Genomic DNA, 16,804 nt, shown 5'->3' on the forward strand with positions numbered 1-16,804 from the left:
ACATAAAAAGATGCACAAAGAAAATATGGGGAATGTTCAAGTCTTTTAGTTGAATTATAGAGGAAATTCAGCAATTTCTTGGAGAACAATTGAAGTTGACAAAATGTTTCTTTTTATGTGCCCGTAGCTTCCATTAGGGTTTCAGTTCTTCAGGGGTCTTTTATGTGAGAATGTAATGCAATCATACTATTTTGCCCAACAATGATATATGTATTATATTTCATTTGTGTCACGTTACACTTTCAGCTCTGAAATACAGCTTTGTACGCAAATATGTGTCAAGAAACAGGCATTTAAGTATGAACCAAAGACACATCCATGAGCATTTCAAAGAGATTCATAAATGCTTTGTTTTCCAACGCTCAATCACTGGTTGGCTTATGGCACAGGTGTCAAACGTACGGCCCAGAGCTTTTTTTGGGGGGGGGGACAGACAAACTCAATATACTTTAAAATGACTAAAACCAAATCGAAACTGTGTAGAAATTATAATGGGCCTACATACATAAATGTTCTTGACTGTGTCCAGCTCACTAATAATCACAGAATTTGAAAGCTAGCCAATCAGGGAGCATCAAAAAGTCCCAAAATGATGGATAGAAGACTGTTTTGAGTTTGACATCCCTGGTTGAATGAAGGTCATGATGAGTTGATTATTGGAAACAGGTGTTAGTTAGTGTTAGTGCTGGGTTGGGGGGGAAACCTGCACACCCAGTAGCTCCCTAGAGATGGAGAACCCTGATTTACATAAACTGTGCATGCTGAAAAGTGTCATACATTGCTTACTAAGTGCTACTGTGTATGTCTAATGGGAGGCCCATACACATAGTGTAAGTACAGTAACACTGTTTATATATTTTTATTCCCCTGCGCCCAACACTAGAGGGTGCCGCAACACATCCCTGTGCTCAAAACATCCTAACTCAGAGCAGAGTATGTACACTATATATAGAAAAGTATGTGGACACCCCCTCAAATTAGTGGATTCGGCTGTATCAGTCACACCCGTTGCTGACCGGTGTATAAAATCGAACACACAGCCATGCAATCTCCAAAGATAAACATTGGCAGTAGAAAGGCCGTACTGAAGAGCTCAGTGGCTTTCAACGTGGCACTGTCATAGGATGCCACCTTTGCAACCAGTTAGTTCGGCAAATTCTTTTACCTGCTAGAGCTGCCCCGGTCAACTGTTAGTGCTGTTATTGTGAAGTGGAAACGTCTAGGAGCAACAACGGCTCAGCTGCGAAGTGGCAGGCCACACAAGCTCACAGAACGGGGCCACTGAGTGCTGAGGCATGCAGCGCGTAAAAATCATCTGTCCTCGGTTGCAACACTCACTACCCAGTTCCAAACTGCCTCTGGAAGCAACGTCAGCACAAGAACTGTTCATCGGGAGCTTCATGAACTGGGTTTCCATGGCCGAGCAGCCGCACACAAGCCTAAGATCACCATGTGCAATGCCAAGTGTCGCCGCCATTGGACTCTGGAGCAGTGGAAATGCGTTCTCTGGAGTGACAAATCACACTTCATCAAATTGTATTTGTCACATACACATGGTTAGCAGATGTTAATGCGAGTGTAGCAAAATGCTTGTGCTTCTAGTTCCAACAGTGCAGTAATATCTAACAAGTAATCTAACAATTCCCCAACAACTACACATAAATCTAAAGGGGTGAATGAGAATATGTACATGTCAGTATATGGATGAGCGATGGCCGAGCGGCATAGGCAAGGTGCAATAGATGGTATATACATGTGATATGAGTAATGTAAGATATGTAATCATTATTTAGAGTGCATTGTATAAAGTGACAAGTGACCCATTTATTAAAGTGGCCAGTGATTGGATCTCAGTGTAGGCAGCAGCCTCTCTGAGTTAGTGATGGCTGTTTAGCAGTCTGATGGCCTTGAGATAGAAGTTGTTTTTCAGTCTCTCGGTCCCAGCTTTGATGCACCTGTACTGACCTCGCCTTCTGGATGGAAGCGGTGTGAACAGGCTCGGGTGGTTGATGTCCTTGATGATCTTTTTTGGCCTTCCTATGACCGTCTGGCAGTCCGACAGATGAATCTGGGTTTGGTGGATGCCAGGAGCATGCTACCTGCCGTAATGCATAGTGCCAAATGTGAAGGTTGGTGGAGGAGGAATAATGGTCTGGGGCTGTTTTCTCTGGTTCGGGCTGGTTCCCTTAATTCCAGTGAAGGGAAATCGTAATGCTAAAGCATACAATGACTTTCTAGACAATTCTGTTCTTTCAACTTTGTGGAAACAGTTGGGGGAAGGCCCTTTACTGTTTTAGTATGACAATGCCCCCATGCACAACGCAAGGTCCATACAGAAATGGTTTGTCGAGATCGGTGTGGAAGAATTTGACTGGCCTGCAAAGAGCCCTGACCTCAACCCCATCGAACACCTTTGGGATGAATTGGAACGAGCCAAGCCTAATTGCCCAACATCAGTGCCCAAACTCACTAATGCTCTAGTGGCTGAATGGAAGCAAGTCCCTGCAGCAATATTCCAACATTTAGTGGAAAGCCTTCCCAGAAAGAGAGGAGGCTGTTACAACAGCAAACGGGGGACCAAATCCATATTTATGCCCATGATTTTGGAATGAGATGTTCGACGAACAGGTGTATTTATCTATGAGGAACTTCCAGATCATTTGAAAGGTTTGAATGGAAAATGGGATACAGCTCTATATGAATGAAACAATGGCCCTCACTGATAAAGGACAACAGACAAAAAAAGAAAAAAACTAACAAGAATGTCAGTCAGTAGTCACTGACATGTGGTTTTAAATCCAGTTAGTTCAGATTGATTTAATTGAAACAATAGTGTAGTTGGTTCGTTCCACAAAATGAGTCCATGTGGTGCCCCTTTCATATTTCAAATAGATATTGTGCACCAATATTGGATTTTAAAAGCCTATAATATTAAAAAGTACCCATCCCCTAGGGCCGATATTCCCATCAAAATCCGTCTGTTTCACCAAATTACACTACCCAAAAGGGACTAATTTCATGTAACGACCCAGTTATCACTCACTGGCTCAATTGGGTGGAATTTTAAATGGAGTTTAAATGCACTGTGGAAGAATGACTTTTCAAATATTTAATTTTATTTTTGGAGATACTTAATTTTGGAGCAAATCCTTGTTCTTTGAAAACCGAAATCAAATTCATTTTTATTTTTATTGAACAAAATACACACACTCAAACTATTTTGTATACAAATCCAAAACTTCACACAACATGCTTTTGTAATGTTTCTTTTTGTTGAAATCTGGTTGAAGCGAAGTCAAATAATCAGATTACAACCAGGTAAAGGCATCTTTGTCATGAGGACATCAACAACCCTGGGAAGAATGCAGACTCCATAGGTTATGTTGTTGAACCAACATCAGATTACAACCAGGTGCAAGAAGACATGTAATCCTTCCTTTATCAACCTGACCATAATATCTCAAAGGACGTTAGTTTGATGTCTTTTCCACCAATTATACCCACTGCAATCTCTGCAATTTGAATAAAAATACATAAACTAGCTCAGATCATATTAAACCTGATTTAAAGCTAATTTCCTGCAATTCTACACATTTTGCCATGGGGCAGACAGAAACATTTGCAGTTTTATAGCAAATTTCATGCTATTTCTATACATTTTGCCATGAGGCTGAGAGAACATTTCCAGGGGCCCCCAACCAACGTGTTCAATCGTTTTTGGGGAGAGGACACCCTAGAGGTTGGGGCCCCAGGGCATGTGCCCTGCATACTTGTTCGGTAATCCAGCCCTGGGAAAGGCACCATAATTTGGTTGTTACCTGGTCAGATGATTTCAACTATTTAAAGATGTTAATCAGAACACAACCTGACATCAACCAGTTTTTCCCACTGGCTTAGATTACAATTTAATATTGTTGACCTTGTTGCCCTGCCTAAAAACCTTTGAACAAGAAATCTTACAGATTGTTTTTTGAATTCACATTACCCAGAATCCATGTACCACTAGGGTCCGTTAGCACTGCATCAATTAGAAACCAGTTCTGAAGGACTCTTGTATTATGCAGGTCTGCGTACCATTTTATAAAGTTGATATATTTTATGTCTATTTAACCTTTTTGTATGTTTTTGTAAGTGTCTTTTTCTGACTGTTACAGTATGTCCATGAAATATGTTAAAAAACATGTTTTGCTCAGGAGTATGGTAAGAATAAAAACCTGCATACACAAGGACCCTTCAAAACCACAAGGCCAGTTCACCCATTCCCTGTGCCAGTTGTATTTCCTTGTATGGATTACTGTAAAAGAAAACAAAAATGTTGATTTACTTACCTCACCAATCACGTTTTACCAGCCTTATTTGTGATTTCACCGCAAGTGCCAAGTACGGCAGGCCTCGCTATCGCAAACATGATCAAGGACCCTCGTTGTATTTGCCCTGCGACCTCTTCCTTGACATAACTGATGCATTTGCTCAACCTATCACTTAAAAGTACAGTATGTCAAGTTGCACTCTCCCGAGGAGAAAAAGCGAGGGTGCCATGGGAACAACAAGCGAAGAAATAAAGTGGTGTTTTGGGGTAAGCACAGTTTAGGATAGTCCTTACTTGTGTTGTTTTTTTCTTAATTAGTTTCTGTTCCGAACTCCTCTTTTTTGTTGAGCCATATTTATCCCCTTTTCTTCGTTTTGTGTTTCGTGTGCTTGATGAGACCATCTATATTTTGTGTTATTCATTTTGCAAAGGTTATTTCTTTTTACTTTAAGCAACATTGAGTGTAATGAAATTTGATCGTGTCCAGGCATTTTCCCAGGTTCAATGTGTTTACATACTAGAAGAACATGTGCAGTACTTGTGTGTGTTTTTAATGGCATTGTTGGGGAATGTGTGCTCTGTGCCTCGATTATGAGATAGACGGAAACCTACTCTCATTTGCTTCCAATCTGGCAACCCACTTAAGTGTTTTGTAGAATACTGTCTTCTATCATTTTAACCTACTGTTACGCCTCTGCTGTAATGGCAACCATAGAGTCTTCCTCTCCCTGTTTCTCTCTGGACTACATCCGAGAGCCCTTACAGCATGCACACAGGGAAGGAGAGATGTATGACAAGATATGTTCCAATACTCCATATGGATCCCTTTTCTTGTCTCCTTCTTTTACCCTCTTATCAGCTGACCTGAAAGATACTGGATAGTTGAGCTCCCAAGCCTATAACTCTCAACTATCTAATTATTTTAGAATACTGGTGAGGAAGGGTAAGAAGACAAGGAAATGAAGCCGTTTCAGGAGTGTTGGGACGTGACCCAATACTAGTCTATAGTCTGTTAGCATGACCTTGTTGTCCCTCCCCCTTCCATCCTAATGCCTCTCCTTCTGTTTTCTGATTGGTCTCTTCTGCAGCTGGAGGATGACAGGCACCACCCGAGGCCCAATCAGCTGCGGAGGCTGGCCTCCTACGTCTTCTCATCATCCACACTGGAGACGGAGCAGTACCCGCACCCCGGAGGGTCCTTCATCCAGCGAAGCCGCTCAGCCGAGAGCAGCCCCGCTCACATGAACGCTTCCACACACCGGCGCCACGCTCCCCTGCAGAGCCCGGGCAGCCCACGGAGCAGGCACTCGGTCCTGAACGTGTCGCGCACGCAAATCCAGCAATTGCTTGCCAAGCTCATGAATAAGAACTCGAGCTAAGGGAGGGGCACTCTGCATGCCAAAATGCATTAGTGTATACTCGTTTTCACCCATTATGTACATACACAGTGACATACTCGCAGTTTGAAACCCAAAGAGCCCTATTTTGACGGGTTGGTTAGAACACAAACATATGCACGCTTGCACACACATTATCTTTCAGACACGCACAAACATGCTGAACTAAAGCACAGTTCAAACAACTCACTTTAATGTAACTAACTTTAAAAAAGTGAATTGGAAGAGAGGAAAAGTGCTGATGGCAAAATATTTTCCACATAATAAACTCATAAAAGTCTGCTCCTTGCAAAGTCAGAGTTGCACGTGCCACAAAAATGTACACAATTTGAGTAAAAAGTGGTGGAAGTGTAAACTTGAGGTTTCCCCTTTCCCTCTTCATCATTTCATGAAACTGTGCAGAGGAGTCACAAGATTGGGACTGTTACGAGACTGTTCAACTTCATTGCATTCTTTTTCCATTCATGCTGAAGGCTTGAGGGATTGTCGTCGAATGCAGGTCATGTCGGCGATGCGTAGCTAAAGGAATTCAGTAACGCTTTCGGTAACACTTTACTTAAAGGGGCAATCTGTAGATCAAATCAAATGTATTTATAAAGCCCTTCTTACATCAGCTGATATCTCAAAGTGCTGTACAGAAACCCAGCCTAAAATCCCAAACAGCAAGCAATGCAGGTGTAGAAGCACGGTGGCTAGGAAAAACTCCCTAGAAAGGCCAGAACCTAGGAAGAAACCTAGAGAGGAACCAGGCTATGAGGGGTGGCCAGTCCTCTTCTGATCAAACAAGAACAAGGCGGACACCCCACCACTGTTTTGGTAAACAGCTGAGGGATGGGGATGAAGAACTATTCTTGAATTCCTAGACAGCGCTATAGATGCAAGGAATGAAGATCCATGATATCAAACTTGTAGTTTTAGCCAAGTTTGGATACTGTTTAATAATTACATTGTTTACAAACAATGGAGTAAACCAAGCTTATATTTTGGCTTCTGATGGGTTACGACAGTTGAACTGAGCAAATATAAGTTATATTCTTTAAGAATCAATGAGTATATATTAAAATGGATGTACCAATCGCAGTTTGCCCGTGCAGGTATAATGCATTATGAGGTTATAATGCAATGTAAGTCATTATAAAGGCTCATACATGCTTATAACTAGTAATAAAGCTTTATACCTGCAAGCTACATGTTAAGAGTTACCACACTTTCCTTAAATAATATTTCCTCGTAAGACCTATGTGCACTGTCATGATAATGACATATAGATGTCATAAGCAGTTACTGCCTCTAATGATAGCTGACTTTAAGCAGTCATAACAGAAACTGTGACTTAGGTACATACTAGGCCAGCTACTTTATCAACGGTGTCATAACAATGTAGAGTTATAAGTTGTCCTCCCAAGGCGTCAGTTATGTCATGCTCCCCAGAGAAGGCATGTGATGCTAGGGTGCTACTATAAGTCCTCTGCGGTCTACACACTGATCTTGTGTAGCTTGGTCCCAGATCTGTTTGTGGAGTCTTGCCAACACTTATGATCATTGTCACATCCATAACCATAACAATGACCATAGTTGGCAAGACAGCACAAACAGATCTGGGACCAGGCTAGTTCTTGTGGAGTGTAAACAGAAATATTTCAGCTTCTGTATGTTTATCGCACAGGGCGTTTTTCTCTATGTCTTATCTTGCTTTTGGTCTACTTTATAGAGGTGTTTTTTGTCTGTCGGTTTCTTACATCTCCATGCTTTCTATTCGTTGAAATGCTGGAGCAATGGATTAGGCAGGCTTCTGAAGGGTGAGGATATTAGGTGTGGGGTTTTGCAATAGGAAAACTCCCTTTCGCTAATATTCAGTGTCATGTTTTTACGACAAGCGTTATCGTGGTTGAGTTCAATGTACTGTATAGATGTACAATCTTAATTTGATCACTCTTTTGTTGCTTAAACTTGTTATGTATTTGAGATTTTTAAATGCTTTGAAATTTCAGACTTGAATGCTCTAACAAAAAATGTATCAACCCCTACAAAAATGTCCACATAATCATTTGCATGTCCTGTTGCTGCAGGATTATTTTCATTTTTTAGCAAACTGGCTAAAATTAAGATCCTACATCTGTACTGTATTCCCGTTATGACTACTGTGACCAGAATGGCATCTTGAACTATAGAAATTATAGACAGTATCAGTTGTCCCATACAAATAACTTTAGTGTAATTCAATATGGTTGGCTTGAAGTATTGCAAATGTAGTAACACTTACTGTACCAGTGTCCAAATCATGTTGTTATAACATGGCAGACAGTTTATGACAAGTTACTGTTGCTACAGTAACATGATTTGAATGGTATGATGCAAGAAATGATGAAACCTCCTTTCATATAACTGTTCTTAATTCAGTTACGTGACATAGCATTTAATAGCATGTGCTACAATACATGACAAGCTGCTCGTCGAACATCTCATTCCAAAATCATGTGCATTAATATGGAGTTGGTCCCCCTTTTGGTGCTATAACAGCCTCCACTCTTCTGGGAAGGCTTGTTCCAACAAGATGTTGGAACACTGCTGCGGGGACTTGCTTCCATTGAGCCGCAAGAGCATTAGTGAGGTCGGGCACGATGTTGGGCGATTAGGCCTGGCTCACAGTCGGCTTTCCAATTCATCCCAAAGGTGATGGGTTTGAGGTCAGGGCTCTGTGCAGACCAGTCAAGTTCTTCCACACCGATCTCGACAAACCATTTCTGTAGGGACCTCGCTTTGTGCACAGGGGCATTGTCATGTTGAAACAGGAAATGGCCTTCCCCTAACTGTTGAAAGCACAGAATTGTCTGAATGTCATTGTATGCTGTAGCGTTAAGATTTCCCTTCACTGGAACTAAGGGGTCTAGCCCGAACCATGAAAAACAGACCCAGGCCATTATTCCTCCTCTACCAAACATTGCAGTTGGCACTATGCATACAGGCAGGTAGCATTCTCCTGGCATCCGCCAAACCCAGATTCGTCCGTTGGACTGCCAGATGGCGTTTCCACTGCTCCAGAGTACAGTGTGGCGAGCTTTACACCACTCCAGCCGACGCTTGGCATTGTGCATGGTGATCTTAGACTTGTGTGCGGATGCTCGGCCATGGAAACCCATTTCATTAAGCTCCCGATGAACAGTTATTGTGCTGACGTTGCTTCCAGCTTCAGATCACCCTAGTAGTTATTTCACAGTTGTCTGAAGTTCGTTTTGTCATAATGTGAAATCACGTCACTGTCTTGAATCGGTAGCAAAGCTGCTATGTGTGAATGTTGACGGAGGAAAACTTGCATGTATAAAGTTCTACCCAGAGAGACTGTGGTTTTCCTGCTTGAGATAGAAGTTGCCTCTAACCACAGATCTAGCATAAGATCACCCAACCCTGAATCCTATCCTTAACCATAAGGAGGGTAGACCCTGGACCAATGGTTAGGGTGGACTTCTGCTAAACTAGAGGAGCTCTAATGTCAGGCAGGTATTATGCAACCAGCTGTGTTTTATGAATTGAAATCTGGTTCCAAAGTATTTCAGGCACTTACAGTTTAACCTCCATAGAATGGCATCTCTGCCATAGCATTGGCTCTGCTCTTCAACTTTATCATTGTTATAGATAGATAATGCCAGGGTTTGGATTGCACTAGGGGGCTTTGTGTTATCTATCTTCCTGCAGAATAGCATAAACCATTCATTCGAATGGCATAACCATTCATTAAAGTAGCCAAAGTTAGCCAAAAATGCCATTGGAATTCTGTGGGATTTGGTGTGCATTTTTGCAGTGAAGTGAGCTACATACTGTATATCAGGATCGACTGTTGTATGTGACAGTATATTTGTGTAGATAAGTCATCAACATAGCACTTCTTTCTCCATTGTCCGTTGAGTACTGTACCTCACTGTTGCACTTTATAAAGGACTTAACAGGAGAACATGGTCACTATTGGGCCCAGGTAGAAAATATTGATGCAAAAGATGAGCAACACAATAAATATGATATGCTAAGGGTGCTTGGGGGGAAAAAATGTTACGCCATTTTGGAGAAACAAGGCTAAGAGGAAAGGAGACTCGGGAGAGTATTGGTTATTTCCACACTCATTTTATGCCACTTTCTCTCCAACGGAAAAACCAATGAGGTAACAGACCCTTAAGTGGGTAGCAGTTCTAATGTAAAGGGCATGCATTGTAGATGTAGCCAAGTGAAAAAATGTACAGTATAGAAATTAATTGTATAGAATTACACCTCAGACCCGTGACATCACAGGCTTCACACTGTATGCTGATTTTGTTAAACACCAAGTTTTTTTTTACGTCTTTTCAACATTTAATGAATGTTTTATGCTGATATTTTACTGATGTCTTCTTGTAATAACCATGTATCTCTTGGCTTTGTGTTCCCTGTTTTGCTGAAACCATTGTGAAGAGGAACGATACTACTGTATTTCTGAAATGGCATAACCACATACAGCCTTCTTATTTGGTCTTCTCAATGAGTAGGATCTTATGTTTCTTTTATGATTGCTTTTGTGAATGCGCTAAAGGGCTACGCTTACAAAATATGCACCACTTTTGCCAAGCTTTGCATTTAAGACATTTGCATTTACTTAACAGCACTAAGAAGCAAGCAAGCATCCCTCTCTGAATGTCGCCTCTGTCTCTGATTAGAAAAGATAACTGTTCCATCAGTTAATTTCCCGCTGCTTGGTTCGATGATTTTCTGCAAATCATGCTAGTCGTTTTGTGTGTAGCACCACGCAACGAGCACTACTCAGTGAATGTACTGAGAGTGGATTAGCTGCTAACTCCAAACTTAATTTTGCACATATGCAAATTGTTCCTTGACATTATTGGCACTGCTATTAAAGAACATATAGTTTTTGAACTTTTTTGTCCGTTCTCGGTAAAACAAATCTCGCCGTAATACGCTCAATCAAAACAGGATGTCAAACATTGTCACTGAACTCTAAAAATAACGCAGGCAATTTTGAAATTGACTTGCAGAGAAATTGTATTGTACAAGACTGTTTTCATATTTTAACACTATTTGCATGATATATAATATCAAACCCTGGCTAGAAATGTATAGTAGGGTTGTTCTATGAAATGAGTGCCCTTTAATATTTTTTCCTTGTCCCATCTGGCTCTAGCGACTCCTTGTGGTGGGCCGGGCGCCTGCAAGCTGACTTCGGTCGCCAGCTGGACTGTTTCCTCCAACACATTGGTGCGGCTGGCTTCCGGGTTAAGAAAGCAGTGTGTCAAGAAGCAGTACGGCTTGGCAGGGTCATGTTTCGGAGGACTCATGGCTCTCGACCTCCGCCTCTCCCAAGTCCGTAGGGGAGTTGCAGCGATGGGACAAAACTGTAATTACCAATTTGATATCACGAAATTGGGGATAAAAGTACAAAATAAAATAAAACAATTATAATAATTGTGCACTAATATTGAATTCTAAAAGCTGTTATATTCAATGAAGTACCCTTTAATATAGACCACATGGACAATTCAATAAGTCTGTTTTATAATATGAATAAAGACGTGCTAAAGTGCCAGCATTTTGAAAGGTCCCTCAAATTCTTCAGAGTTTAGGAAGATTTTAACCAACTTAACCCAAAAAATTCCCAAGTCTACACCATCATTGTAAAGCTATAGTTATGTTGATGCTTTGACAAAGTCATTTCTGAAAGATTATTATATATTTAATGTGATCAGTGATTTATGTGCCTCTGTCCCTCATTTTAAGGTCAACCCTGTTAACTGAACTCTCGTTTTGATATGGTGAAACTATTCATTTGGTGAAATCAGGTTTTGTTTGACCAAGTTATACTACTCAAAGGGCACCCAATTGGTGGAACAACCCTGTAATTTTTTTCTGTGAGTTAGGTGTACAGTACATTACCACTGGTAAAGGGATAGAATGTCCCGGCCCTGCTCACCTGTGGGGGAAAACAACCTGCGGTTACCTTGGTTACTCCATTGGCTCACAGCAAAAACGTGACCTTTTTCAAACACACTTTTCTTGTCTGCTTGTTTTGGTAATTACAAAACTACATTTAAGAAAAGTACAATATGTCTAAAGATTACTTTTCAACATTGCCTACTTAAAAACAGAATATTGTAGGGCTTCCCTCATGCCCCTTTTCATGACGGTGCTAGCAGCCGTGTGAGTGAGTGCTAGCTAGCTACCGACCGCGACATTAAGCTAGCCAATACAGACTATACAGCTACAAGTAGTGAATGGAGTTACAAGCAGACTATTTTTAACAAGTTAACTGTCTTACCTGTGAGGAAATGTTTTCCATACACATAGCTATGTGTAGCTGTATAGGCTCTATTTCCACGTATGGAAATAGAGCCTGCGAGAAGAGCCCTGTGGCTTCAGGCTATTTGGCGTGGGAGAGTGGGAAATGTGGGGAGCCGGTGCAAACCATAAATTGGGATTTTCTTTTACCTGGTTACATGTACATTGAACAACACAACAGCTTTTCGGCATGTTTTGTTATTTCTGTATAACTAAAAATCAACGACGAAGGAAAGAATGTTTGTTTTCCCCAATTTGTGGGCGTGCAATTCCTTATTATTATTATTATGTGAATATTGACTCGGAGTATACTCACGGATCAAAAATGTATTTCAAGTTGCAGCGAAGAGGGACTGTGATTCACACCTTATTTTAATTTATCAGATTCCAAGTTAAACATATTCGGTTCACGTCACTGATACATGAGCACATCTTCCATATGTTCTGCATATCCTGTCCTATATTCTGACAAATTACTTGTTCCACAAGGCTGGGTGTCAAGCCTAGATGGCAGTATAGGTTGAGAGATCTGCTGTGAAATCCACAGGACCTGGGCAAAGTGTCTGTTGTGAAATATTGTAAACTGTTTACTGCGCCAGAAATCCCTTTTAGCCATGTACTAAGAGTGATTGAAAATGCCATAGATGTGATACCTGTGTAACATAATATCACATATAGCATTACACAAAGCCACTGCACCTGTAAAGTACACTGTATGCTCAAAGTCCTCTAACCCTTAGGCTTTCAAGTTGAGTTAAGATAAAAGCGTGACTTGGTCTTGTATTGAATTATTACTTGAATTGCAGAGTCATATTTGTCAGCCTATAGCCTAGAATTTGAAAGAGCGTTTTAAGTCTATAAGTCTTAGGTGTTGAATGACTTGAATATTCTATGTATCTCCATAAGGAAAATTTACTGAAAATTAAGATGTACCGTAAAACTTCAATGAAAAGCAGTCTCAAATAGCCGCCTGCCCCTTTTAATAGCTGGGCAATGGCACACATTTCAGCAAATAAACGCTTGTTTCAAATGAACGTGGGGTCTAAATGAATTGTTTAAGGTTGCCATGAATTGTTTACAAGGTTTCATATTTGATTTGTTACATTAAATAATTCAGTAATGACTTCAAAAAAATGATGACAATCATCCATCTTTGTTGCCAATAAGAAACTGCTAGCCGTTGGCTGCTAACAGCTGAGAATTGCTAGCTAACTGGCAAGCACAAAAACAGTCAACAACATCGGGAGTACAGACCCCCAGAGATTGACAGATCACCCGCGAGTGAGGAAAGTAAGAACTGCCGAAAATGAACAGTCAAATAGGATAATAATTATTCTGTCAAGAAAGTTTTATTTTTATGATTTAAATAGAGGCATTTTAAGACAGAAACTTGACAGTGTGTAAATAACATTAGTGCAGGATATAACTAGGGACGGGTAGGGTGCAGGTATCACTAAATTGATCATTAACATTTTGAAGGTGAACTATTTGCGTCTGCTCTGCTGCGCAGTACATATCATGGTGTCAGAAGTGTTTCAACCTCGTCAAATATAAGACAAGAAAATTAGTTTGAGTCTACAGGAGAATTTACTTTACTGAAAATAATGTTCCTTGAGTTTAGTGTGACAAAGTAGATAGTTTAACAGCTAACTGCTCTCTGTCTCGTCGTTGAGCAGAACAGCAAGCAGAGGCTTTGCTATTGACAAAGCACATGCACAGAGCCGCATGCACGGAGTCGTATGCACAGGCATTCAGAGTGCATGCACAGATCGCATGCAGCAGCGCAGGGAGCGAGTGACAGAAAGACGAGTAGCTAATGGACACTAACGGAGGAGGTTATTTCTGATTTTGGGTTTGGTTAGGGCCTGAAATTTGGCAGAAACAACCAGGCCTGAGTAGTGTTTGTGCTTAAAATGGGTTTAGGTTTACAAAATGTATGCCCGTGCAGGGCTCAAATGTAGGCACATAAATGCCTGGTCTATTACTTGAAGTTGTACGTACACAGTTTTTCATCTGACCAGATTTGAAAAGTGGATATCCGTCCATATTTTTTGAAAAACAGGGTATAGTGCATTATGTGATTGATTGCGTTTGTAGAGATAGATGTTATGAATTTGTTAAATGAAGCTGCAATGACCAATTTGGATAATCTATTAAGTTTCTGTTTTTTTTTAATTTTATTTGGTGTCCCTCAAAAAACACTCCATCTCCATTTCAGTACATTCACATGCACAACCTAAAGATAGATTTCTGTCACAATATTGTAAATGAATGAGCATACATCTTCACATTTGGAGACACTGACCTATTCATTGTCTGTGTTTGTCAGCTCTTGAAAATACTTGCAATAAAAACAGAGGGCTCATGAGGTAGTAGAAGGTACTGTATGATAGAATTGTCAAATAAATAAATAGTAATGAGTATAACTGCAGTATTTGTCAAGCGTGATCCGTGACTCTTTTAGATGTACGATATACTGTATATACATGTCTAAGCATTTTTTTGTATCACATTACAATTGTACAGTCTGCTTGTAATATTTACAGGTAAAAAGCATGTATTTTAAACTTTTTGTAAATCAACAAAACCTATGTACATGTATACATACAACTCAATAAATATTCCATTCCCAATGGGCAAAACTGGTTGAAATGATGTATTTTTAACATTAAAACTGGTTGAAAAGATGTCATTTTAACCAGTTTGACTACTGAGTTCTCAGTTAATCTGTAGTAGCATGCAAGATAGTTGGTTTTAGTGTGTATATACTACAGTACAGTGTGTCAAATCTTTATGAAGGGAAACACTTGAAAATCACAAGATATTGGACTATGTATCTAAAAGGGAAAACTCTTCAATGCATTTTTGTGCCTTTTCTAAAAATGTATGTAATCTAGACAATCTTTAAAAGCCCGTCTATAACCCCCAAAAAAAACATTAAATCGTTTGGGGGGAAAAATGCTGTCCCTCGTTTCGTTCTTTATGAAGTTATCTTAGATATGTGCACATTACACAATCTTGGTTGTTTTCCCAGTTTTGTCCCCATTTACATCATGTGACACGAGCCATATCTTCTAAAACACTTGTGGTTTTATATTTTTTGCCTTGGAACAAGAGTCATGCTGGAAATATGGTCAAGTGCAAAAGTAATTATTTAATTGCATCTTTTGTAGGTGATCATGTCTCTGACTGAGCACAATGGCCTATCTCAGCCCTGTCCAGACTTCAGGACCAAGGGCCGGATGGACGAGACGGAGCATTTCCACATCCTTCCCCAGCTCCAGGTCAAGAGGGCCAACTTCCTCACTGTCATGCTGACCGGCACCCTTCCTCAGCGGCGAACCTTCCCAGCAGCTCTGTCGACAGAGAACGAGGTACAGGAGTCCCAGGGCCCACGGGACGATGATGTGACTAAGAGTGAGTCGAACAGCGAGGCCAGCCAAAAAAGCACAGAGCGGAGCCAGGATGGGGCCCCTGATACCCTCATGGCCGGCCCCCGGGAACCCACCTCGGCCGTAGATGCTGACCCTGACTTGGAGGATGGCTCTAAGACCCTGGTTCTGTTCTCACCGGGGGATACCCGGAAGTCTCCATCCACTGGGGGAGAACACGCCCTGCTGGAGGTTGACTTTGGGACACCGTCTGCCTCGACCCCTAGGAACGATATGCCTCTGGTGGGTGCGGGCAGCCAGCCAGAGCTCTCCTTCACACTGAGGTCGGACTTGAGGCCATCCACCCCTATCGCCCCTGCATCTCCCCCCTTCACCAAAGTTGAGCTCACCTTTGTCCACATCTCCGAGACTTCCCACTTTAACGTCATGTCTTCCAGAGGTCAGACCGCAAAGGAGAGCAGCGACCGCTGCGACCTCTCAGCCGTTACCCAGAAGGCCTCACCATGGGAAGGAGATGCCCATGAACAGATCGGACATGTCGAACAGGGTGAGGAATCCCAGAGTCCTTCCAGAGAGCCCCAAGCCCATTCTATCCCAGACGTGACGCTGGAGAATGGTGTCGCACGCACCATACCGGACGACCGCCCACCGCTGGTCTTCGTCAAGTCCTTGGAGCCTGTCCCGGAAGCCACGTCGCCCATTCTGGAACACAAAACTCTCTCTGCAGATCCCAACAAGGGGCCATTGTCTACCGAAGGTATTGCCAATGCTGAACTACCGCATACCACCCTCAGGCCGAGGATCAAAAGCCGCATCCCAGTTCTACTGTCTGAAGAGGAGACGGGCTCGGAGCGTTCAGCCTCGCTCTCCGCCCGGGCACGACTACGGGAGAGAGCCCGGAAACTGGACCTGCCACGCCTGGTGGTGCAGAAGCAGCAGGGCCGCTGGATGAGGCTGCCCTCGGGGACATCCTCCTCGCTGTCCTCCGGCGACGGGAGGGCCTCCGTGACGCTCTCCACTACCGGCTCGGAGGAAGACACCCATGCCTCGGACGAGTCTCTGGCCAGGAGAAGGTCCTGTCTGAAGGCCAGGGCAGGGGCTGGAAGGGATCAGGGCCAGACGGAGTGGCACAGCAGGATCCCCAGGCCCGTCACCCCCATCAAGAGGCCCTCAGGGCGGCTGCTGGCCGTGTCCTCTCCTCTCGCTCTGCCAGGATCGGGCATTTGTAGAGATGCATCCACCTTTGGTAATGGGTAGGTAGTCTTCACAACATCATGTTTGCAAACATAACATTCTAACATTGTATGGCTCATTGGTTACAATAGTAAATGAAAAGACCCTTGATTGTTTTACTATAATTTGAGAACTCTTCTTTGTGGTGCCAAATATCA

General features: G+C 42.0%; 1 protein-coding gene across 2 annotated transcripts in view; it reads left to right on the top strand.

Annotated features, from left to right (window-relative positions):
- Positions 1–16,804, top strand: part of LOC106585095 (tau-tubulin kinase 1) — a 53,418-nt gene that overhangs the window by 34,963 nt on the left and 1,651 nt on the right. For both annotated transcript variants that reach the window (XM_045705408.1, XM_045705410.1), the window contains exon 15: positions 15,195–16,666. In XM_045705408.1, the coding sequence (XP_045561364.1) occupies positions 15,195–16,666 (1,472 nt within the window). The remainder of the gene's footprint in view (positions 1–15,194; positions 16,667–16,804) is intronic.

This window comes from Salmo salar, chromosome ssa02 (assembly GCF_905237065.1).
Source record: "Salmo salar chromosome ssa02, Ssal_v3.1, whole genome shotgun sequence".
Classification (NCBI taxonomy): Eukaryota; Metazoa; Chordata; class Actinopteri; order Salmoniformes; family Salmonidae; genus Salmo; species Salmo salar.